A 23,750-nucleotide genomic window follows, 5' to 3' on the forward strand; every position below is an offset into this window, starting at 1 on the left:
CTGAATCATGCAACCTGAAATCTGATTAAGTGCTAGGACAAGGCACCATAGCAGTAGCAATGGATTCGGTAACAAAGTGATCATCTACCATAACAAAGGGATTAATGTAACTAATTAGTGTTGCTGCTCATTAGGAACAGGGCAGAGAAAGAGACACTGAGGTTCAAAGCATAGATTTTTAAGCTAGGGAAGTTTGATCATAATTAATAAGACTAGCACCAAGAGAAACAATTCTGCTTCTGAGATATAGTTGGCATTTTTCTCTCTCCACTGATTGTCTCCTTAACACATGCATATTCAGAGATGTCAGTATTGTATTGTTTCTCTAATAGGAAAACATTGACTACATACACACCCAAGTGACATAAAGTAAGCCGCTGATCACATGGATGCTGGTATTTGAAGCCATTTAGGACCATAAGATAATAGCCCACCTAGTAATAAGAATGATACCAATTTGGCAAATTAATTTTGTTTGTCTCCAAAAATGTGTGTGTTGAATTTGTAACCCTCTTGTAACTGTATTTGGAGACAGGGTGTTTTGGAAGTGATTTCAGTTGAGTGAGGTCAGGAGGGTGGGCCCTTATCTGCTGAGCACTGGTAACCTTATAACCAGGAGGAGCACACACAGGGATGGGTGCACACCAAGAAAAAAACAACCATCAATAAACCAAGAGGGGGCCCCTCACTGGGAATCTCTCTGTCAGTGTTTTGTCTTGTGGTTTCAACCCCAGAACTGTGAGAAATAAATTTCTGGGATTTTTTTTATGAATGCCTGAGCACAGTGGGATTCAAATTGACTAGTATTGAAGAATTGCTAACGGCTTAAAAGAATACATGCAACCAAGCTGTGAAAAAGTAAGCTGGCATTTCAGAGTGCATTCTGTGGTTTAGAAATCTTTGGCTGTTACATTCATATTTGCAAGACCCATTTCTAAGTCATTGGTGTGTGTGTGTGTGTGTGTGTGTGTGTGTGTGTGTGTGTGTGTGATGCTGGTGATCATGGCCAGGGCCCAGCTCCTGTTAGGCGAGCACTTTATTCCTGAGCTCCAGCCTTCTTCCTGTGTTTTCATTCAGAATCCGAACTCCAAGCCCAGTGAGTTGGGTTGAACTTGAAAACCAAAACAAGCAAGCATCCAAAACAGAAAAACAGAAACAAAAGGAGCGATGAAATTCAGCAAATGCAAAGTACTCAGAAAAGATTCCGGGTCTGGGGCAACACGCGGGCTAATCTCAGTCGGGCCCATGTGTCCCACGTGGGGTGGAGGGGGCTGGGGCCGCATAGTCCCCTTGTGGTGCTCCCAAATCCTGCAGCTGATTCCAAACAGTTGCATTGGCATCAGATTCTCCCAAAGCACCTGTGAGAGCTGAACTTCCCAGCCAGCTTTCTTCAGAGGAGGCCATGTCCTGTGTCATGCATTTATTAAATTTTCTCAACTGGCATTTGTTTATTAGGTGCTGTGTCCTAAAAAAATATTCTGTGAGTCATTTTGAATGGGAATATTCAGGGATTTATCAGATGCCTAGTTAGTGCTGCAGTTTTGATTCCTGTTCAGTGGAGAATATGAATAAAAACTCCCTTCCTTTGTTTCTAAAAATAAAAGGGAGCGCAGAAGGAAAGGATGAAAAAGGATGTATACACACTTCATGCTCCTGTGATTGGAGAGCTGGAAATCACAAGTGTTCTTGGCTAGCATTTATGATGGGGATAGCAAGTGACAGGCCATTCAGAGGTTGGAGAAGAGAGATAATGAAATCTTGAATTAGAATAGCTTCCAAAACAGACTGACAGCTCTGCTCTCAGCGCATTAGAAAAGGATTGACAATTGGAGAGAAAACCGGGCTCTGGAATCGGAGGCCAGAATTTTGTTTTAATCATCTGGCATTTTACTTCGTGGATAAAATCTCACTGACAGTTCTCTCTAGAGATGAAAGGGCATCTTTTAATATTTCTAAAGTTCTGTGAAAAGAGGATGACTTTAAGTGGACTCAAAATTTTGTGGTTGTTTTGCTTTAAGATGAACAGATCCGATATTTAAAGTAGGAGGCTTTGTACTTTGTAAGTAATCAGATTGAATTTAGTCCATCTTGCAGTAGATTAAGTCTGGTTTCAGATAACTTTTAATTTAAAGAGTAATGCATGAGCTTAGCAAACTGAATTATGGTGCATCTTAATTCAATAGCAAAAGCCTTGAGTCTTTCATAAAAATTCTGTTTTCCTGTCTGCCTCTCAAATGGTAGCAACTAGAAGCTCTAAGTTTGGTCACATGGACTCCAGAATTTGCCCGAAGGAAGGTCCCATCTAAGGTTACAGCTGTTGCTTTCTGTACTTCTCATGTAATCACTGGCCAGATGGAAATAGGACAGTAATGACCAGCATTTGGGAATAAATTAGAAGTCCTGAGGGTCCTGAGGGTCTAATCCTGTGTTTTTAAGCATAAGCCTGAGGTGGTAGCTGGCTCAAGATTTTACACCAAAAAGAAACTAATATTCTGTGAATATTCTTTATCCTTAAAATGTCTCTTCCTTATCTTCTCCCTTTATGGATTACAGGGCTTCTCAGACTTAGAGAAGAACATTCTTATTTCAGGGTAATTTAATTCCTGACCCCTTTGGTTTTAAGTTGTACTCTAGAGCTCAAAACAATGCACACACACAGAGCTATGCGTGACAAGGAAAACTGATTCAATGATCTTTCATTGTATGTGCAACATCTTCCTAGTGTACAAAGAAAAATAAATGGATAAATTGATATCCCTTGTATTTTATTTGTTATTTTTTATATGGAATTCTTGTACTCAAATTAATGATAGTAAAATTTTAAATATAAAGTTGTTTCTTCCTGTTTTTTTAGCATAAGCCTTAAACATCCAGACATTTTTACTACACTTAATTATAAAGGAGTGATAACTATTTTAAAAGTTAAAATGATTTTGAAAGGCAAATTATTTGTTAATCAATTGAAAATACAATCCCAGGAGATGATTTCCCAAAAAGCTTCAAGAACTAGGAACTTCCTTCTAGATTCTGATGGAATAATTGAATGGGAAGCAATTACAGTTTTAAAAGAAAGTGTATTGTATGTAATCAATTTAGTGCAGAATTTCATTTATGTTTGTTTTCATCCATCCAGTTTTTACATTTATTTCAATTTGTGCTTCAAATCTACCAGAACTTATTTTCTTCAGCTCCACTGGTAGTATCTTCTCATAGGGCCCAAGTTTATTGTTTATTGCGAAGTTCTCATTATTCTCGAAAGAATGTTGAGTAGTTTTTTATTTCATGAACGACTTCCCAAAGTCAGAAGGCTGAGAAGCAGGGTGCGTGCTGCGGTGTCCCGGGGAGCTTTGCACACTGAGGGGGGCATTTCCCACAGCAAAACATGGAGGTGTAGAGCGTAAATGTTCTACATAGAAAATGAGAGTTGTCTATTTAGATAAACAGCTCAGTTGCAGAAATGCTGTGTCCAAATGGTCATTTGTAAGAATACTGCTATGAGAGCCACCTCAAAGAACTACAGTGACCTAGAAGACAGACTCTGTTAACACAGCACCCGTCACCGGGATTCATCTTCACAAGGAACACATGTCTGGATTATTTGGAGTTAGCCCAGGGAGAATGTTGTCTCCTGTACTTTCTCAGCATAGAACTGAGGGCATGTCCAAATGCGCTTTTTAATTCACTTGCTGAGTTAAAGCATCAGGATAGCAGCAAAGAATGGACTTGCGCAGTGGAGTCTATTTACCCAAATGCACACAGCATGGCAGCCAGGTATCCCCTTGGAGGCCTGAGAGATGCTGCACGAATGAGCCTGAGGCACTCCAGGAATAAGCACAGTTCTATCTGCCACTGAGTAAAGCACTTGTCTCTCACAGCCCAAGTCTCCTTTGTGGTGGTGCTGGAACTCGAACCCATGGCCTCCCACTGGCTGCACACATGCTATGCATTGCAGTCTTCATGGCCCTAATATGTTTTCACTCAGCCTGTCTCTTACTGTAGTCTGCACAGCTCATGAACATGAAATCAGACTGTTGATTTGGGGGTAACTTTTAATATTTCAATGAACAGACCATGTGTCTGAAATGGAGTGACCTTTGAGGAGTTCTAAACCATTAAGTGTAGTCTGCTTTTATAGAATATTTGTGCTCTAGAGTTCACAGATTTCAAATATTTGAACAAAATTTAATTAAACTTACTAATAATTCAATAGTATAAAAAATCATCTGGCACTCCTGTGTTATGTACCACATTATTACAGTTATATCAAGAACTAGGTACAAAACAAGATATTCAGGCTGCAGGTCATGACACGGAAAGTCACAGGGTTTAGCAGTCTTCTCTTGGCCTTCAAAGAAGCAAAAGGGGCAGGATGGCCCGTCCGCGCAGCCTTCTCCATCAGAGCAGACGCAGTGCCCGTCCGCGCAGCCTTCTCCATCAGAGCAGACGCAGTGCCCGTCCGCGCAGCCCTCTCCATCAGAGCAGACGCAGTGCCCGTCCACGCAGCCCTCTCCATCAGAGCAGACGCAGTGCCCGTCCACGCAGCCCTCTCCATCAGAGCAGACGCAGTGCCCGTCCGCGCAGCCCTCTCCATCAGAGCAGACGCAGTGCCCGTCCGCGCAGCCCTCTCCATCAGAGCAGACGCAGTGCCCGTCCGCGCAGCCTTCTCCATCAGAGCAAACGCAGTGCCCGTCCACGCAGCCCTCTCCATCAGAGCAGACGCAGTGCCCGTCCACGCAGCCCTCTCCATCAGAGCAGACGCAGTGCCCGTCCACGCAGCCCTCTCCATCAGAGCAGACGCAGTGCCCGTCCGCGCAGCCCTCTCCATCAGAGCAGACGCAGTGCCCGTCCGCGCAGCCCTCTCCATCAGAGCAGACGCAGTGCCCGTCCACGCAGCCTTCTCCATCAGAGCAAACACAGTGCCCGTCCACGCAGCCTTCTCCATCAGAGCAGACGCAGTGCCCGTCCACGCAGCCCTCTCCATCAGAGCAGACGCAGTGCCCGTCCACGCAGCCCTCTCCATCAGAGCAGACGCAGTGCCCGTCCACGCAGCCCTCTCCATCAGAGCAGACGCAGTGCCCGTCCACGCAGCCTTCTCCATCAGAGCAGACGCAGTGCCCGTCCACGCAGCCTTCTCCATCAGAGCAGACGCAGTGCCCGTCCACGCAGCCTTCTCCATCAGAGCAGACGCAGTGCCCGTCCACGCAGCCCTCTCCATCAGAGCAGACGCAGTGCCCGTCCACGCAGCCCTCTCCATCAGAGCAGACGCAGTGCCCGTCCACGCAGCCTTCTCCATCAGAGCAGACGCAGTGCCCGTCCACGCAGCCTTCTCCATCAGAGCAGACGCAGTGCCCGTCCACGCAGCCCTCTCCATCAGAGCAGACGCAGTGCCCGTCCACGCAGCCTTCTCCATCAGAGCAGACGCAGTGCCCGTCCACGCAGCCCTCTCCATCAGAGCAGACGCAGTGCCCGTCCACGCAGCCCTCTCCATCAGAGCAGACGCAGTGCCCGTCCACGCAGCCCTCTCCATCAGAGCAGACGCAGTGCCCGTCCACGCAGCCCTCTCCATCAGAGCAAACACAGTGCCTGTCCACGCAGCCTTCTCCATCAGAGCAGACGCAGTGCCTGTCCACACAGCCTTCTCCATCAGAGCAGACGCAGTGCCCGTCCACGCAGCCCTCTCCATCAGAGCAGACGCAGTGCCCGTCCACGCAGCCTTCTCCATCAGAGCAAACACAGTGCCTGTCCACGCAGCCTTCTCCATCAGAGCAGACGCAGTGCCTGTCCACACAGCCTTCTCCATCAGAGCAGACGCAGTGCCCGTCCACGCAGCCCTCTCCATCAGAGCAGACGCAGTGCCCGTCCACGCAGTGCCCGTCCACGCAGCCCTCTCCATCAGAGCAGACGCAGTGCCCGTCCACGCAGCCTTCTCCATCAGAGCAGACGCAGTGCCCGTCCACGCAGCCCTCTCCATCAGAGCAGACGCAGTGCCCGTCCACGCAGCCCTCTCCATCAGAGCAGACGCAGTGCCCGTCCACGCAGCCTTCCCTGCAGGCCTTGTTTCCAAGGCTCCCTCCAGCAGCGTTTCTGACACTGTCTTTTGTGAGACTGTTACCTTTATGTTCTCCCACAGAAGTCATTATTAATGACTTAGTCATGGCTTGTCTGGGTGAAATTATATAATGAAATTAAATGCATATTAAAAGTAGCCATTCCCCAGGTACATCCTTGAGGAGTGTGTTGGACTGTAGCAGTCTTAGTAGAGAGGCCCTCCCGCATCTGCAGTCCCTTCCTCACATGGGGACTGGGACATCCTCCTGCCTGCTGACCCCAGGGGAGGGCGTAACAGGAAGCCCCATCTCTCTATCTCCCTGGGTGGAGTAGTACACACTTCTCTTGCACACTCAGGGCCTACCCCCAACAGTGTACACACTGACTTTTAGATTGTAGTTCACTTAAGTCGTACTCAGATTCACACACACTGCATCACGTAGCTTCTGGCGTTTCTTTCTACCTAACTAATCGAGAGCTGGCATTGTTCCTTTACCTAATCCTCTGTCACCTCCACTTAGCAAATTATGAGCTAGTTGTTTCCAATATGGCTGCTGCTTCTCAGGGTTTGTCCTAAAGTGTTTAAAAATCAAACAGTTCTCCAGAAATTTGTCTCCAAACTAAATCTTAAGCCTGTTTTTCAAGTTTTAAAGTCCTTATGCATCAGATTCAACTGTATCTATACAATAAATTTCAGTTCCTTTCTTTCATTATCAAAATTCTCTTCATTCCCTCTTTCTCTGTACTCTAGATTTTGAAACTATGACAGCTTTGGGAAAACAAACTTCACAGCTTACTGGTGAGCGGTAGGATGATAGATAAGTTGAACTTAAACTCTGACAGTGGTAAATCTACATTTTCACTCATTTCCAAGTCAGCAGTCAAAACAAAATATTACATAACTGTAACTCATGTTGAAATAAAATTAACTTTAATTTGTTAGTTAGTCTTATAAAATTCTAAATAACTAACCTGTTACCCACAGTATGTGGTGTTTATAACTTTTCCCATGGACACGATCATATTGCCATTAATTTTTGGCAAAATTAAGGAAACAAACATGTGCCCTGTAATCACTGTGCTGTTGAGGCCAAATTCACATTAGGAGGTCAATTTAACTTGGATCAGTAGGCTGTAGGGAAAAATATATTCAAATTTCCAATACAGAGAGACATTTTTACATTCTAGGAAGCCATATGTCAATATCATGCCATCAGGATTGCCATAGGAATGCTGTATTTTCCTGAGTAACTAAACATTATTAACTATCTGCTCAGCAAAACTGGCCACGCCAAATATGCGTCTCTGTTATAATTTACTGGAGAGTTTCATACAGGAAACTCGGAAACTCTGTTCTGAGACCTACTTGATTTAAAACTGTAAATTCTGCTGGTAACACAGTTGAAATGTATGTTTTTTGCAGTTTCTCTTTGCTAAGGTGCAGTCCCAGTTTAGTTATGTGTATAACCTTAGGTGTGTAATAACACCCGGATTAAAGACTGAAGGAACATAGCATTCACACGTTTAGTGTGTCTCTGCATGTTTGGGTTTGGTGTAAATAGTGAGTCCTAGGAGTCAGTGTACCATACTGGCAAATATTGTAATTCTTGTTTTTTCAAGGCACTTATCCATAAAATCATGGTTCTACTGTTATTTATGCATTTGGAAAATCGTAATTTCAAACTCTGCTCAGAAAACAACATTTAAAGCATTTACCAAAAACATTTTAAAAATCAAACTGTTAGAAAAATAAGTCTTGGTTCAAAAATTTTAAAAGATTTGCTCAAAAACATACGATGGCTGAAATCCTGTGAAAGTGGAAATATTTCCCTCCCACTCCCAGTCTGCTATGTGATCTGGATTTTACTGCTTTATAGACATGCGCATACATCGCATGTGGGTGTAGGGTGTGCGTGGAACCATTTCCATGCATTCATGCAAATTTAAGGCAAAAAATACCTTACTCAGGGAACAAGCATACTTTGATGGGCCTGTGTTTCGATGTGGATAGCATTCACTTATTAGTGGGGAAAACAAGTTGTTTTGAATTTCATTGGGATGGACAAGTCTTTGTGCCCCCTGCAAATACTGATAATATCTGAGACACGTGCTATTTTCATAAAAGTTACATATTCTAGGCAATAAGATTTGATATTTGGTTTTGGTAAACAGTATGAAATTTTCCATGAAGAGATTAATAGATGCACTTCAAATGGCAGAAAATACCCCTGGGTGTACCCCTGAGGTACAGGGAATCCATTCAAGAGCTGTGGCAAAATGACAGCGGATGCAGCCTCACCCTCACCGCACGTGAAATTTTGTAAAGAACTCACTTTATTTTCTGTCCTTGAACACACAAAAAGTCGCCCTGCCAGCGTGCTGAAGACGTAGTTAGGAACCGCCTCCATGGAGCTAAGTGCCGGGCTGCACCTGGATTTCACCACACTGCTGTGCGAGGCACAGAAAGCAGACACTGCGCTGTGGTTGCCATAGTGATTTACCCATCTCCTTACCGTCTACTCTGGGGAGGAATCCGTACTCTTTAAGGCATGCAGATTGAAAAATAACAAAGTAAAATGTTAGAAATGATAAATTTCTCAGGCTTTTGATTTTGATCTTCACCAAAATCTGTTGGAGGCTTTGCATTTAGGGATGGTAAACAGCACCCAAATAATGGAAAATGGACACTTTGGTAGAATGAATATAAAGAAATTCCAGCTAAACTGAAGAAAGATATGCAAGGGCTTAGCTCTGGATTTATCTAGAATGGGCAGAGAAACTGTCAGACCGTGGGAAAGAGCCCGGCTTCCTGGCGCTGTTTCCTTCAGTCTGATTCGGAGCACGCAGACAGGACAGGACAGTAAAATCTTCCTTTCAAGCCATGGCTGAGGTGACTGAAGGCACAAATGCTTTGGAAAGAGAGTCACAATCCACTTCAATGTGCCGTGAACATTTATAACAGACAATAGTGGCTACAGGCATTTAGAATTGCGTGTCACTAAACCTGTCCCAACTCGTCTGTTTTGTGAAACAATGCTCTGTGATATCAAGTGACGCTTGGGCTTTAGGAATCAGACCCAGATCAGTGCCTACACAGTTCAGTCTCCTTGGCCTCGATCTGTGGCAGCTGAGGGCTGATGCTCGGTGCCAGTGTGTTCAGAGCTCCTGATGCGTTTGCAGTCGGGGTGCAAGGGACTGTGCGGCAGAGCCCTGCCAGAGTGTCAGAGGCAGGGAGCGCCACAGTGTGATTCCTGTGCTGGCACTTTATGGCCTGGGGAGACGAGGTCACCATTGGGCCTCAGCCTCTGGGGACCCCTCAGAGCATACCGTGCCCTGAGACACTCCATTTTTCCAAGGCAGACAGAAGCGGGCTCATTCTCCAGCCACGTTAGTCAGGGTGCAGGCACTGTGTCCCTGGGTGCTTGATTTAAGTCAGTAACCACTGTGACAAAGGCAAAATTCAAATGTGCGTGAGCATGTAATGGGATTTTATTGGTTTTCCTGCTCCTTGTATTATTTCTTCTTGACAGACGGAGCCATTCAGAGATCCTGTAGAGTCAGGGCGTTTGTTTTGGTGTGTGTGAAAGTCCTGCAGGGGCGTATTTCACTGTTGTTTAATGCAGACAGTAAATGCTGAAGTTGCCCTCACCGTTAGCCTTGGGGGACGTCCTCCGTGTGGCCGTGAGTTGGGTACACTGCTGCCTTCAGCAGATTTCCACAGTAGTGAAGTCTCTGTAGCACCCAAAGGTCCCCAGTCCTTCCTGGGTGCTTTCCTGGTGACTTCTTTCTGACCGTTTATTTCTGCTGTCCCTGACCAAAGCCTCCCAAACCCAACATCCCTGCAGAACTCAGAGCTCAGTTCCAGCCGTGCTCCAGCTGCCGTTTCAGCAGCTGCTGCCTGGCGTCTCAGTCACTCCTGTGTAGACCGAGGTGCGGGGTGATGGCTGTCTGCTCCCTCCTCTGGTTTCCAGTCCAGGCTCCACAGCTGTCTCCACGCGCCCTTCTAACCGCGCTCCAGGAGGAGGTGTGATTTCTCTTCTCTGACTCTGCGGTTCTCGGAGGGAGGTTATTGTGCATTTGGCTCTCCTGCATCACCCCAGTGTCTCCCTAAGGTGGCCCTGCCCTCGTCACCCAGTCCCCTCCGCTCTGCCAGGTGAAGGACTTGGGCCTCAGAGCCCCGCACAGGGATTCATGGGCTCAGTCATCCAGGTCTCCTCCCGCCTCCTGACTCCATTTAGAATGCGTTTCCTCTTCCCGAGGAGGTCCCTTGTGGCCAGCTCTCCTTCCCTGCTGCCCACAACATTTGCTCCACTCCTGGTGTGCAGGCTGTGTTAATAGTGTTGGGGACACAAAGCAAAACATTGACTGAAACACATTGGGTTTTGTGGCTGTTCTCAATCAAATGCAGAAGAACTTTAGAATTGTGGTCGCAAGTTTTTGGAAATTAAATTCCAAGAGTCTAGTTAAGTTGTATTTAAAACTAAATTGATATGATGCACTATTTGTGCTTGGTTAATGGGTACAATGCTTTCCTTAATTCAATATATGTTTATAATTGTTCTCATGTGTTGGGCCCATTCAACCTCTTTTCGTCCACTTCCTTTGAAATGCGTCAGTAATAACTGCAGATTGTAGCTTTCCTTTTGTGCTGCACAATGTTTTACGGATGAATGAATTACAAATGTAGAATATTATGCAGCCCCGAAGGTGAAACCTTTTCATTTATGGCAACATGGTTGAAAGTGGAGGACATTATACCAAGCAAAATAAGTCAGCTTAGACTGATAAATAGTGTATGTTTTTGCTGTGTTCTGCTGCCTTGAACTGTTGCCCCTGTGGGGAGCCACCCTGTCTTGGAGCCAGCTGATCCGTGGACTGAAACCTCCACAAAGTGTGAACTAAATAAACTTTGCCTTCCTTTGTTTTGGGTGTCAGGCATTTGTCTCAGCAACAAAAGTAACTAAGACGAGCTCCTTTTTAAAAATGGTTTTATGCAGTGCAGAGTTAGGCCTTCTCTCTAGGATACACCTATTGTGGTAAAAACCGTATGAGATTCTGTCTTCGAAAAAATCACACTGACCACAATGCCATCCTGCTGTCGTTCTGGCCTTTTCTGTTTGTCAGTATAGTTGATTATTTATAAAGTAATTATAAAATTATAAGTAATTTATAAAATCATTATTTACAGAATTCTTTATATTCTGCTTCCCTTGGCTAGTTCTTTGTATTTCAAATCTCACTTTCAACCTCAGCATATTTTCAAAGAAAACTTTCCTGACTGTCCAGAGAAGCCTCCGGGTGCATCTCTGCAGCACGGCCTGCTTTCATTCTGCAGTGGGGTGCCCTCTCCCACTCCTGTTCCTTCCTGTGTGTGTTTCCCCTCTAGTAGCAAGTTAGGAGGCGTGTTTACCTTCTCCTGTAGCTCTGAGGAAGATGCCTGCAAACCACGGCTGAGGAGCTGCTTTTGTAAATCCCTGGACCACAGTCACACAGTGTGAGTGTGTGCTTTCTACAGAACCTTTTTCTGCAGCTGCGCAATGAGTGGTTGTGGTGCAGATCAAGACCTACAATATTCGCTCTCTCTGGTCCATTAAGAAAATGTCTGTTTGCTCCCACTCACAAGCTTAGCATAGTCCTTGACACAGAAGAGATGCTTGTAAATATGTATTGAATGAAATTATTTGTTGTGTAGAAACCAGGTGATTAGGGAAGGAAGCACCAGATTGAAAATGACCTCAATGAAAGGTTCTTGGACATAGTGATTTTAAAAACTTCCCCCAGAAGTGAGCCACAAAGCTCACAAAATATCTATACAAAGCTCTTCAAAATAGTTCCATTAAAAAGGGTTGATCAAAAAAATTTAAAACAATTAAGCAGGCTTGATCTATCACAGCATGAAGTGAAGCTGATCGTTGGATGAGTGTACTACTCCGGTTTGGAGCTATGTCAGCCCCATGGGCTGAAAGCGTGCCCCGCACCCTTGGTTTCCACCAGAGATGGTGCAGCCACAGTAAAAGGTGACTGAGGAAAGGGTTGTTTTTACCTTTCCTTGGAAATTGGCTCCAAAGTGTGTCCCAATACACGGGAGCCACACTGCACATGTGAATGGGTGAGCTTCCAGTCATTAACACGCATGTGTCTCATCCCTGCATGTTTTATAGTTCAGTAAATAACTCTTATCTGCTGCATAGATGATTATATGCTAATTTTCATAATGTAAGATACTACCAATGCTTATTGTTCAGCCAATACCGCTTATTTACTACATAGAGGATTATATGTTCATTGCCATAATCAGGGTATCACCATGGTATTTTTCTGCTATGTACCAGAAAAGCCAGAAGCATTTCTCATTTAGACTTTGCGCAGTGTTGTGACTGTGTGATAAACCCAGGTCTGTCTCATCCATTGCCTCTGCCTTGCTCCGGGTGATGAGGAAGGAAGGGAGAGATCGGAGAACTCTGCTAAGCAGGTCGCACTGAACTGGGCTATGGGAGGGAGAAGCTGAGCAAGAATGGAAGGCAATGAGTCCAGACAAAGAGGACACAGGAGGTGGGAGGAAACACTGCATCCTCCGGGAAGGACTGAAGTCTCCTGCAGTGGCCCAGGCTCCCTGTGCGTGGCAGAGGCTGTGGAACAGGTGGAGGAAGGTGGGAACAGCTTAGGAAAGACTCCCTGATGGGGAGCAGCAGAAGACTTGAGATCAGGGAAGGCGCTGCCCTGCGGGCCACGTCAGTGCCAGGGGCAGAGCTGGGAGTGAGGTGGGCACCCGCTGGAATTGGAAGTGGGTGACAATGACTAGCGGTTATTCCAAAGCCCGAAGTGGTGTACCTTTGGGCAAGAGAGGAGCGAAGGATCCAGGCCTGTCCTTCCAGGATCCTTCGAGAGCCTCTGTTGTGTACCAGGTCCAGAACTCCAAAGTCCTTTAAAGCTCGCATAGCTCGCTGTTTTGACTTTGTGCATTTGAAAGGTGTGTTAAGATGATTGGAGCTTCTTCAGTTGGACACATTGAAAGTTTTAAGAGAGGTTTAGTGTGAATCGAAAAGTGAAAATATGTAACTTCTCAGGATAGAAGAGACCTTGTGTCTGTGCTGGTGAAGTGTTTGCTGAGCAGTTCGGTGGCTGGGACTCATGCCGTGTGTGGATAACTGAACCGAGTGCACTGAAACCCGAGCATATCATGCTTCTGGCACCGTCCACCTCCTGCGCACAGGTGGCGTGTGTGCTGCCTTCCTGTGCGTGCAGATATTCATGTTTGTGTTTAGAAGCAGACAGTGGTTCTTCAGTGTCTGTGTGCAGACGCGCATGCATGTGGCTGGGACTTTGGAGCTTTACTCACTTTCTCTTGGGGGTGGTGCTGGCCTCGCACGCGCCCAGGTGCTTCAGGACTGTGCCGGCCTTGTGCCCAGAGCCCCTCACCGCTGCCGTCAGCCTGGTCTCACTGCTCCACTCCGATCCGTCTCATCTGCTTTGTGAACTCAGCAGTCCAGACTTCTTGGGGACAGCAAATTTCCCCCTGCAGTGGGCAGGCTCGGAGCACAGGTGAAAGATGTCCAAGATCTAATCAGGTCAGTTTCTCAGTCAGAGTTCCTCCCGGATTTAATAAGGTCTTGTATGTGCAGAATTCTCCATGCAGGTGTGCATGTGTGTGCATGCCTGTGTGTTACGTGTAGCGCATGCCCATTATACCTTATACAATTTCATTACTTTTATCAGAATTTTAGCAGTCGATACTGCTCTTGGAGCAGTATGTACCGACATGGTTTGATTTCCCAGAACTGTGGGAATGGTGAATTGTAAAAATGACCCGCTCAGGCTGGGGATTTAGCTCAGCAGCTCAAGGGCTTGCCTGGTAAGCATGAGGTTGTGAGTTGGACTCCCAGTACCACAAGTTAAAAAAAAAAATAAATAAAAGATTACTTGCTCATTAAAATTGTTTATTAAATGTTGTCGCTGGACTCCTATACATATATATTACACACATGTACGTTCACACATGTATATTCAGTTTGACATGTATATTTCAGCAGTGAAAATGCTTTGTGGAAAGAATGATGGATTCTTTTCTACATGACATTCACAGCAAGGGAAATGTAAGGTTGTTCCTGGACATTAACTCAGGGCTGGGGAAGAGTCCAGAGCCTCCTGGAGATTGGAATCACTGACCCTGGCATCTCTGCTGCTTTTCTTAGTGTTTTAAGATCCGTCTTAAAACCTTTGAAACCTTCCTGTCTACCAGGAAGTAGAGAAAATAAAGGGTGATGGTGCTGGCAGGCAAGCTGTCTGGCTCTGGGGCAAAGGGGCAGGCACCACGCTGGGGGGGTCACCTGGAGGCAGCCCTGTGAGGGCTGGTTGTCACTGCCTGCTGTGCAGTGAGGCACTGGGCTCCACATGCGGGCGGGGTGGGGGCAGCTAGGCTGGGCAGTGGCAGGTGGGGCGTCCTGGACAAGCTCGTTCACACAATGCTTCTCCATGGCTGAAGCCATTTGGGATGTTTCCAAGATCTGGCTATTACAAATTGTGCTGCTATAAACATGGGTGCACATATATCACTGTGGTATGATGCTTTCAGTTCTTCTGGGAAAAGGCCCAAAAAGAGAATAGCTGGCTTGAATGGAACCTTTAGTCCGTTTTTTGAGGGATCTCTACATTGATTTCCACAGTGGTTGCACCAGTCTGCACTCCCAACAGTGGAGAAGGGGTCCTTTCCCCCACAGCCCCTCTAGCGTTTGGTATTCGATGATTTCTAAATGACAGCCATTCTTTCTGGAGTGAGATGGAATCTCAGTGTGGTTTTAATTTGCATCTCTTGAATGATCAGTGATGTTGAATTTTTCTTCATGTATTTGTTTGCCATTTGTATTTCTTTAAGAAAAGAATACTAAGAATACTAAAGAACACTGAAAAAATACTAAGATCCAAAATGTACAGTAGATATTGTGATAAAGGGGAAAAAAGTGCTCAGAAGGAAAGAACACCTGGGATAGGGGAAGGAGAAATGGAAGAAGGGAAGTGTACGTAGGTGTGCGCACATGTGTGCGTGTGTGTATAAATATATATGCACATGATAGAAACCTGTAACCGGTCATCTCTGTTAGCTCATCAAAAAGAACAGTCTGTGCTTTCATTGTTTGTTTGATCACTTTTTTCTTGTAATGTAGCAACTGCTTCTAAGATAGCAGTATGCATTATATTAACTAGTGTTAATTTCATACTATTTTTTGAAGTTCTGTATCGTTTCTATCCTTTTTTCTGTTCTTCTTTAAAAAAAAAAAAATAAAACACAGGGCTGCTTCTGGCAACGCCGCTGTGGCCCCACGAGAGCCCGCGCCGTGTGCCCAGAAGCCGTCCCGAAGCCTGGCCGGCCCTGTGGTCCGCAGCGGGTATTTTTTCCTCTTTGCCTTCCAGCTTCCTGCCGGGGGTTTCAGAGATGCTGAGTTTTTAAGCACCTACTTTATTTTTCCTCGTTAAGCTTTAAATGAAAGATATGTAGAGAGATTTTGTCCCTTTTCCTTTTTTTGGAGGTTAGCAGCCAGCGCTTCCTGCAGTATCACTTCAGTATGTAGAAATAGGAGATCAGACCAGTTTTTGTTTACCAACCTCTCAAATCTCCAATGAAAATGAGTTTGTGAAATTGCACCCGTGGAGCGACCCTGTTATCTTCCTCAGGGAATTATTTGATTTAAATATATACATGAAGCAGTGTTTTCAAATTTAAAATGAAACATTTCTGCTGTTTCTACTGGAAGGGTATTTTGTGATTTGCAAGATTTATGATAGGAGAATGGGCAGAAGGGATGAGAATCTTCAAAATAAACACAATTACACTTCAGTTGTTCTATGTAAAATGTGCTTTTGTTCAAAGAAAGGAAAATTAACATTGCCAAAATAATAAGATGATGAGTATAAAGCTGTTGCCTAAAAGGCATGTAAAGGAGATGAATCCATGACAGTTTTTCATACAGTTTAGGAAGAACAATAATAAAATTGTGTTCACAAATTCAAATTTCATACATAAACTTATTTGAGTTTCGTACAAATCCGTGTGGGATCTTTACTACAGTAATGCTTATCTTTTCCCTTTTTATATATATATATATATATATTTTGTTTATTAGGGAGATTGACTCTAGGGACTGAAACCAGGCCTTCCCGTGCAGTCACAGCCTCCACATTTTTTCATATTTTATTTTTAGACAGGGACAGGAAGTCCCTGGTAAGTTGATAAGCGGATAAGTTGCATCGGGTGGGTTTGAGTGTGCAGTCCTCCTGCCTCAGCCTCCCAGAGTATTGGATTTGCCGGCACGCAACCCCACACCTGACTGGTTGGGTTCATTTTTTTTTTTTTTTTATTGAAACTATAGAAGCCCAAGAAGTGAAATGATGTCCATGTCATGTTGGACCAATGAGTGAGCTTCTTGACAGCCAACTTTATTGGCGGGGCTTCTTATCAAATCCCTACATCTCCACCAAAACACGTCTTAGACAACTGTCATTTCATGGAAAGTGATGTGAAATCCTTCAATTAGTAGACCGGATATTGGATCCTCACGTTCTCTTTCCCTTGCAGGATTCATATTGTCTTTAATAATAATGTGGATTTTCTCCGAGCTTTTGCTGTGTGCTCACAAATTACCAATTTCATTAAAGCGGAACTGCTGTGCTCTGGGCACTGGCCAGGTGCTCGGCTGCGGGAACAGAAGGAGCAGGGGGCAAGGCCAGAAATCTCGGTAATACGGGGGTTAGAGAAGGACAAGGACAAGAGCCTTTTAATATCTCCGCCAAATTAGCTGTAGGAAGAAGGCTTATCTGCTCATCAAGGCCGCCCACCCAACCCCCAGCCTGGCGGGAGGTGGATTCCTGAGACTGATTAGAGAGATGAGATTTGTCCTTCCAATCGCCCTCTGCTTTATTAATCTTTCATTCACACTAAGATTAGCTTAGGTTCCATTAGCAAAGCCACGGAAAAGATTCACTCATTTTAATATCTGTGCACATTGTCTGGGCCTTCAAGTGGATTCTTTTTGTCTGTGCGCTTAATTGGATCAGTGGGTTTCTTCTTATTAACATTTTTTTTTCTTTTTAGAGCTTAGGATTGATGAATAAAATTAGTGACATCTGGCAAGCTCATCTGTTCAATGCAACACTTTTAATGACTCCCTTATTTCCTCGGGTATGAAAAGAGCATTTTCTGTAACAATAAAGATGTAAGTTTAGTGTGGAAATAGACTTTACAGTTAGCACTGAATCTCAATTAAACCTCTAAAATCCTATAATTTTTTGTGACTGTCCAAAAGAGAGTTGTAATGAGCATGACATTTCGTGGCACTACAAACTACTCTGAAATCCTTATTTGAGTTAGAAAATATAGTATGCTAGAGTTTCTGGAGTGAAAATGAAAATTTATGTAACTCAGAGGGTGCCAAGCAGGAAATAATGGCTTAATGTAATAGTGTGAAATACTGTTTCACAGTGTATCACTTCCATTTTGGAGAAGTTACAGGGTATCTCCTCCTTGACATTCATCACAGGTAGTATTGATTTGTTCAAAATGAATCCGTCTTCTCTTTAGGGTTGCATGGGAGCCTGGTTTCTTAAGGTGGACGCTGTGTACACCTCAAAGTGGATAAACCTTTCTGAGTCCGTGCTGCACGTGCTGAGTGGTTTACTGTGCCCTGGCCTCCGTCAGCTCCCTCCTGCTGTCCTCCCATGGGTCGGGACTGTGAAAGCATCTCTAGTACTGGGGCAGGCAGTCACCGGGCAGAATTCACAGCCCCATTCGTGCTGTCCGTAGACATACTGCTTTCCAGAGCTCAGATGTGTGATCATTCTGCATGTGCAGTGGGGCTGTACAACCAGAGAGCGTAGACAGCGTTTTGGAGTGAAGCACGTGCTTGTTTGAGCACAGTCTCTGTGGCTCTCACTGCTTTGTGTGTTACCTTTCTAGGGCTGCTTTTGTCATTTAAAACCAGGGTTAATGCTAGTATCACACTAACAGTGCTGTGAAGTGAGGTAATCCATAGAAAGGGGAATTCCCTGGTGCCCAGGGAGTGTTACTGACTGGACTTGTGGTTAGTGGCAATAACTTAAATAAAGTGCTAATTTTAATCTCAGTGAAGAGCTGTAATGCTATTGATACAGTATTATATTAATATATGATACTCTAGACTGCTGATATTACTAGTTAAGTGGAAATAGTCCATAAAGGCCAGGCCTTACCTTTTGTTTACATTTAGCATCACTGATCAAATCAAGTTTTGGGGCCTCTCATAATCTTAATGTATTTACCTCTAATGAGAAACGTAGCTGGATTATTATATACATGAATTGAACCACGAAAGTCTTGTTCTGTCTTTTCTAGCCACATGTTTCCTTAGAAGCTGTAATTAAGGGTACAGAGTTTGTTATGCAAAATCAGAAATTTCTGGAGAACTAAGGCACACCACGGTGAGGATAGTTAATAGTTTTGTGTATCTGTAGAAGTCTAAGAGGACAGATGTCATACAAAAGGAGCTGGATAGAGTAAAGGAATAGGTTAGATTGCTTGACGTGGGAATTATTTCACAGTGTATCCACATATCAGAACATTTAGTCACACACACACACACACACATTTCAGGTATCAATGATTTTTCCCTCAATGCAGCTGTTAAAGTAGGAAGCGGTGGTTGACCTCACGCATACTGTTGAGGAGCTTCCAGTAGCTCTGTGGAGCCTTCATTGTGTGGTGAATAAATCAATAGAATGTGTTGAAGCTAAATGAAAATTTAACTCAAATAAAACAGGCAGCAATCGTGCATCATTTCACTGCTTGAGTGTTCATCAGAAAATTAAATTCAGAGCTCATCAGTGCTTCTGTACCCATGTCGTAAACAATACACAGGTAGAAGAGTCGTGGATGTTTTTGAAGAATTAACAGCAAATGTAAGATGCTTCTTTTATGCTATTATAAATCAGATTTTTTTCTTTCCCTGGAGAAGCCAGACAGAACAATGGGTCTCTCCTGAGAGGTATTGCTGAGGGCCGAGCCCACGTCTTCGGGAACTCGGTTATGTGAAGAATGGAGACCTGTGCTTGGCATTCTGAATCCATTGTCAGTGAAACCCTATTTGCCGGGCAGAATAGAGGCCCCCAAGTCAAGGCTTCCTTTCCGTGCATCCACCGCTTTCAATAGGCTTGGCCTTGGACAGCTATCAAGGACTTGAGTTTTGAAAAATACAGTTTTCTAATAGATAAGGATCTTTGCTTTGTAAAAGGTGCTCGAAAATGGGAGTAATTTTACTCTTAATGTGGCCAGAAGATCCTTAGCTGAGTTGGTTAGCAGAAGGCAAAGTGGCTTTGGCCAGTCGGTCTCTGAAACAGTACACTCAGCTCAAGCAAGGCTCACAGATCCGTGTGAGTGTAACACAGTGCTGTGTAACACACGCAGCGTCTGATTGATAATATAAGACACTGCACTCTTGTACAAAAATAAATATGCAACCAACATTGATAAAATATCTGTCAGAATAGGAGAGGCTTTATTTGTAGTCAGGAAATACTTGAAATTCTTTTAAATAGTTTATTATGAAATTTTTACATTAAATATTATTTGGCAGGGCTTTGAATTTTGATTTTCCTCTCTGGGTATTCAACTCAAGATTCTGACATATGGGGTAATACTTGCATTTTGAAGTGTTTGTAATATACAGTGACAATGAGACTTTTTAATCTGCTGAACAATAATGAATCAGTTCCATAAATATTTTTTGCATGTAGAGTCTTTAGGTGAATGAATAATAGATTCATAATCTCAAGTAGTCCTTTAACAAATAAGTAATTTGTGGAGAATTAGGTTTTGTTAATTTTTCTCATCATATATTTTAAGAATTATGATTATGGAAAACAGTGCACATTAAAAAAATACCGTCATAGAGAAAGGCCACAGCCACCATGGTGTGAAGCAAAGGCTCTCCTCAAAACAGCTTTCAGCTTTTCTAGTACATTTCCCTGTTTTCTCATTTGTAACCCGAATAGTTACTTTTAGAAAAACTTTCTAAATAAACTCTAGTTACAAATTTAGAGTCTGGTGTATTGTATGTAATAAATACGGTGAAAAGGGCCAGCTTAGGGCTCAGCCTGGCGTCCAGGTAGCTTTTCTAGAAAGTACTCTGTTATTACATCCTCAGCATCCTGCCCAGTGAGCTCTGGATTGTTTAACCTGGCTATGTTCACGGCTTTGAGGTGGAAAGGGTTAGCACATTAGCTACTTAATTTTCTGTGATTTAAGAAAAGTCTGTTCACTTAGATTATTAAAATAATATGGCATATGTATATGTACAGGTATACAAGTATTAGTCAAAGATAATTTATTATATAAAATATTAAAAATATAGCTAAATAATCAGGGATCTAAATAGCATATTACTTGCTTATTTGCTTTTACGTCTTATACATTTTTTCTCAACATTTTGTGCTGCCTTAAGACAAAATCCAACTGTAATAATTTACTCTACCTTGTTTTTGTTTCTTAAAAGAGTTTAAATGGTATAATTAATGAATGACTCCTGCCCTTAAGATTCTCTGAGTAGGGACGGCAGTCGGCGCTCTTTTTGTAGCTCAGTCTCTCTCTGGGAGTAGAATACTTGGGTTAGGGCCTGTGCTTTTCGGTGGCACGGAAGACGCGGTGCTAACTTTGGACTCCTACAGCAGATCCTCGTGTGAGTACAGAGACCGGCAGAGCCCCGACCCAGGCGGCGGCCCGCACCTTTTCTCACACCGGCAGATGGGAGGGTCTGTGCTCCTCCACCCGCCACACAGGGTCACCGAGTTTGTAAGCCTGGATGATGTGACCATCATGCCCTTCCCTTCATTTGTGTAAACTGTAAAATCAGTTCAGGAGCCTCGCTTTACATTCCTACGTCCTTCACTCCTCTGCAGATGAACACATTCCAGGGAAAACATTTGAAATCCACCTTAGCAATAGCATCTCTGAAAAAGAATTCTCCTGTGTGTGATCTGGGGATTGTTATCTGAAAAAGAGTTTTTGGATGCATAAACTGGAGACTTACCTGAAAAGGGATTTTCAAGTGTATGAACTGGAGATTTTTGTAATGTTTTTCTGACAATACAGATGGATCAGAGCTAGGCTTTTTTTTTAACCAAGTACATAATAATAGGATTCACAATCAGTGTGTCAGTGCCTGATACTAATTGTTGAGCCATCAGATAAAATTTAGGAAAAAATTAGCACCTCTGAAAACAAATAAAAGTTTATTAAAAGTAATTAGCTGTCTGTGGTTGCTTCATGTGAATGGGAGTCAAGGAGATTCAAGAGATAGAATAGATTGGGGATTAATGAAGTCTAACTGGATCACAAATAAACATCATTATTTGCTCAGTAGGTTATTACTATAAAAGTCATGAATGTTTACAGAAAAATACAATGAGCCTCCTTCTGTGATGCTTTGTGTATTAATATAAATATTCATGAGTGATGAGTATCGGGGCAGGTTAGCTGTGTGAATATAAATTTTCATATAACTGGCCTCTTAGTGTTCATTAGATCGTGCTCTTGAATATGAATGTCCCAGCATCTCCACGGCACCGTGGACATGGCCCAGCTCATGAATATTCACATGCACAGCTGATCTTCCCAAAAGTAATCAGGTCCACGAAGATGACAATCTCATTAGCTGGCAGGGAGGAGGACCGCATTGGGTGCTTGTCCAACAACTGTGTTACAGGCCCCGGGTTTGCGTGGCTGTGCTCTTGGTAAATGGTTGAAACTTTGAAGTGTAAATACATGTGCTATTCATCTTTCGTCACCAAATCTCTTCATCCTTTTAAACACAGAAGAGACTCCTCGTGATTTAAGCCAGGCTGAATTTATAGTGAGCCTGATAAAGAACAGAAGAATGTATAGTGTGTCTCTAGGCCTTCTCCCCAACACATTTATACTGTTCAGGTTTCACCTGAATTCCCTGAATTTGGAGCAGCCCAGTCTGCTGGACTGCTGGTCCCGTGGCTCCTATTTTTATACATGAAGATGGAAAAACACAAGTCAGTCATATGCTCCATGTTTCTGAGTACAGGAGAAGCTATGTTCTGTGTCAGTTGAACCATTAGTGTGTTGGATTTAGTGAGCGATCATGATGGCACCCCAGCTTTGTAAACTGTACACTAGGGATTTGAACTGCATTTAAATCGTGTGGTGTGATGGCTTCTCGCTGGTCTTCGTGAATGGCCTGTGTAGGATGGGTACTCAGGTCCAGTTAACACGTACAGATGGGGATCAGAATCAGCCTGCTCACCCTGTGGTCACCATGTGTCATTAACTGGATAATCAGGAAAGCAAAACAAATCAAAACGGTTGTTCTGAAAGTTACTGATAATGTATCGATTAGTTTCTGTTTTCCAGTACTGATACTATCAAGCCACTGAGTGCTGTTTTTCTTCTTTAGAATACATACATTTTTTGTTTTTGTATAAGCATTGTTAATAAGCTCTGCTCAATGAGAAACATGCTTTTAAAATCCTCATAACAGATCTATGTATGTTAGTTTCAGATCCTCATAACAAATGTAACCATTAGTTCCTCAAACGTGTACTAATAACTTTTTTTTTTAAAAAGGGTTGGGTATTGTTTTTAAGAGTCTACACTGCCTTTGAGATCCAGGTGGGATAGCTCCCATGCTTGTTTGGTTTTCTGTCTCAGCATAGCCCTGGGACTCCTCTGACAAAGTCCTGCAGGGACTCTTACAGGTCGCGGTGTGGGAACGGCCCTGCAGTCTCGTGGGTGAGGGGAGACTCTGCCAGTTGTCCCCACTGTGGCCCCCGCAGAGCTGCACCCAGGTGGGAATGTCAGCAGCGTCTCTGTCATGGAAAGATTTGTTTGAAAAAGTAATTCTACCTCTAAGACTTTCTGGTAACTGGTGAGTTTACAGTGCTTTTCTAGACAGCTAGGAGAGTATGTCAGATTATTTTGTACATAAAATGAAAAGATACTCAATTTCCATGATAAGTTTGAATGAACGAATGATTTCTTTCTTTTTTTATCAGCAACAATAGTGTTGAATGAACTCAACTGGACAAGTGCCTTAGATGAAGTTTTCAAGAAAAACCGAGAGGAGGACCCTACCTTGCTGTGGCAGGTGTTTGGCAGTGCCACCGGCCTGGCTCGATATTATCCAGGTACGTGGCAGAGATTTGGTAGCTGTCGGATGAAAGCGTGAACTCCGGCCGCTGCGTTTCCTGTGCGGGCCTCCTGCACTGCCAGATGATCATAGCACACTGCTTCTGTAGTGATGAAAAGACACCCCCTTATATGACCACAAAATAGCAGGCCACCTTTAACTGGACCCCCAAGACACGACTGGGGGTGGCTGCTGGCAGCCCTGCCAGGTAAGAACTGCAGAGAGGCCAAGTGAGAACCTGGCCCCAGAGCTCCTCTGAGCCCTGAGCCCCTCTGAGATGAGAGGACAGAGGTCTAGCATGGACCAAACTGCAGTCACAGGTGAGGAAGTAACAGAATTGTTCTTAGAAATGGCACACACGTTTGTCTCCAGATTCCAGGTCTACACCCGTAATCTATAACAGGATGGTAACACTTTGCCTTAATCAGTAAATGTGGATTTATTAAATGAGCATCACAGGAAATCAGAAAAATTCTTAGAAACACTGAGCTTTTTGTGTGAAAATGGGATGAATTGTGGGCAGCCACA

General features: G+C 43.9%; 1 protein-coding gene across 4 annotated transcripts in view; it reads left to right on the plus strand.

Annotated features, from left to right (window-relative positions):
• Cacna2d1 (calcium voltage-gated channel auxiliary subunit alpha2delta 1) overlaps positions 1–23,750 on the plus strand; it is a 401,933-nt gene that overhangs the window by 266,191 nt on the left and 111,992 nt on the right. For all 4 annotated transcript variants that reach the window (XM_063237508.1, XM_063237510.1, XM_063237511.1 and 1 more), the window contains exon 7: positions 23,089–23,220. In XM_063237508.1, the coding sequence (XP_063093578.1) occupies positions 23,089–23,220 (132 nt within the window). The remainder of the gene's footprint in view (positions 1–23,088; positions 23,221–23,750) is intronic.

Source organism: Cavia porcellus, unplaced genomic scaffold (assembly GCF_034190915.1).
Source record: "Cavia porcellus strain 051 isolate PalLab524CR breed Dunkin Hartley unplaced genomic scaffold, mCavPor4.1 scaffold_2, whole genome shotgun sequence".
NCBI classification, from domain to species: domain Eukaryota; kingdom Metazoa; phylum Chordata; class Mammalia; order Rodentia; family Caviidae; genus Cavia; species Cavia porcellus.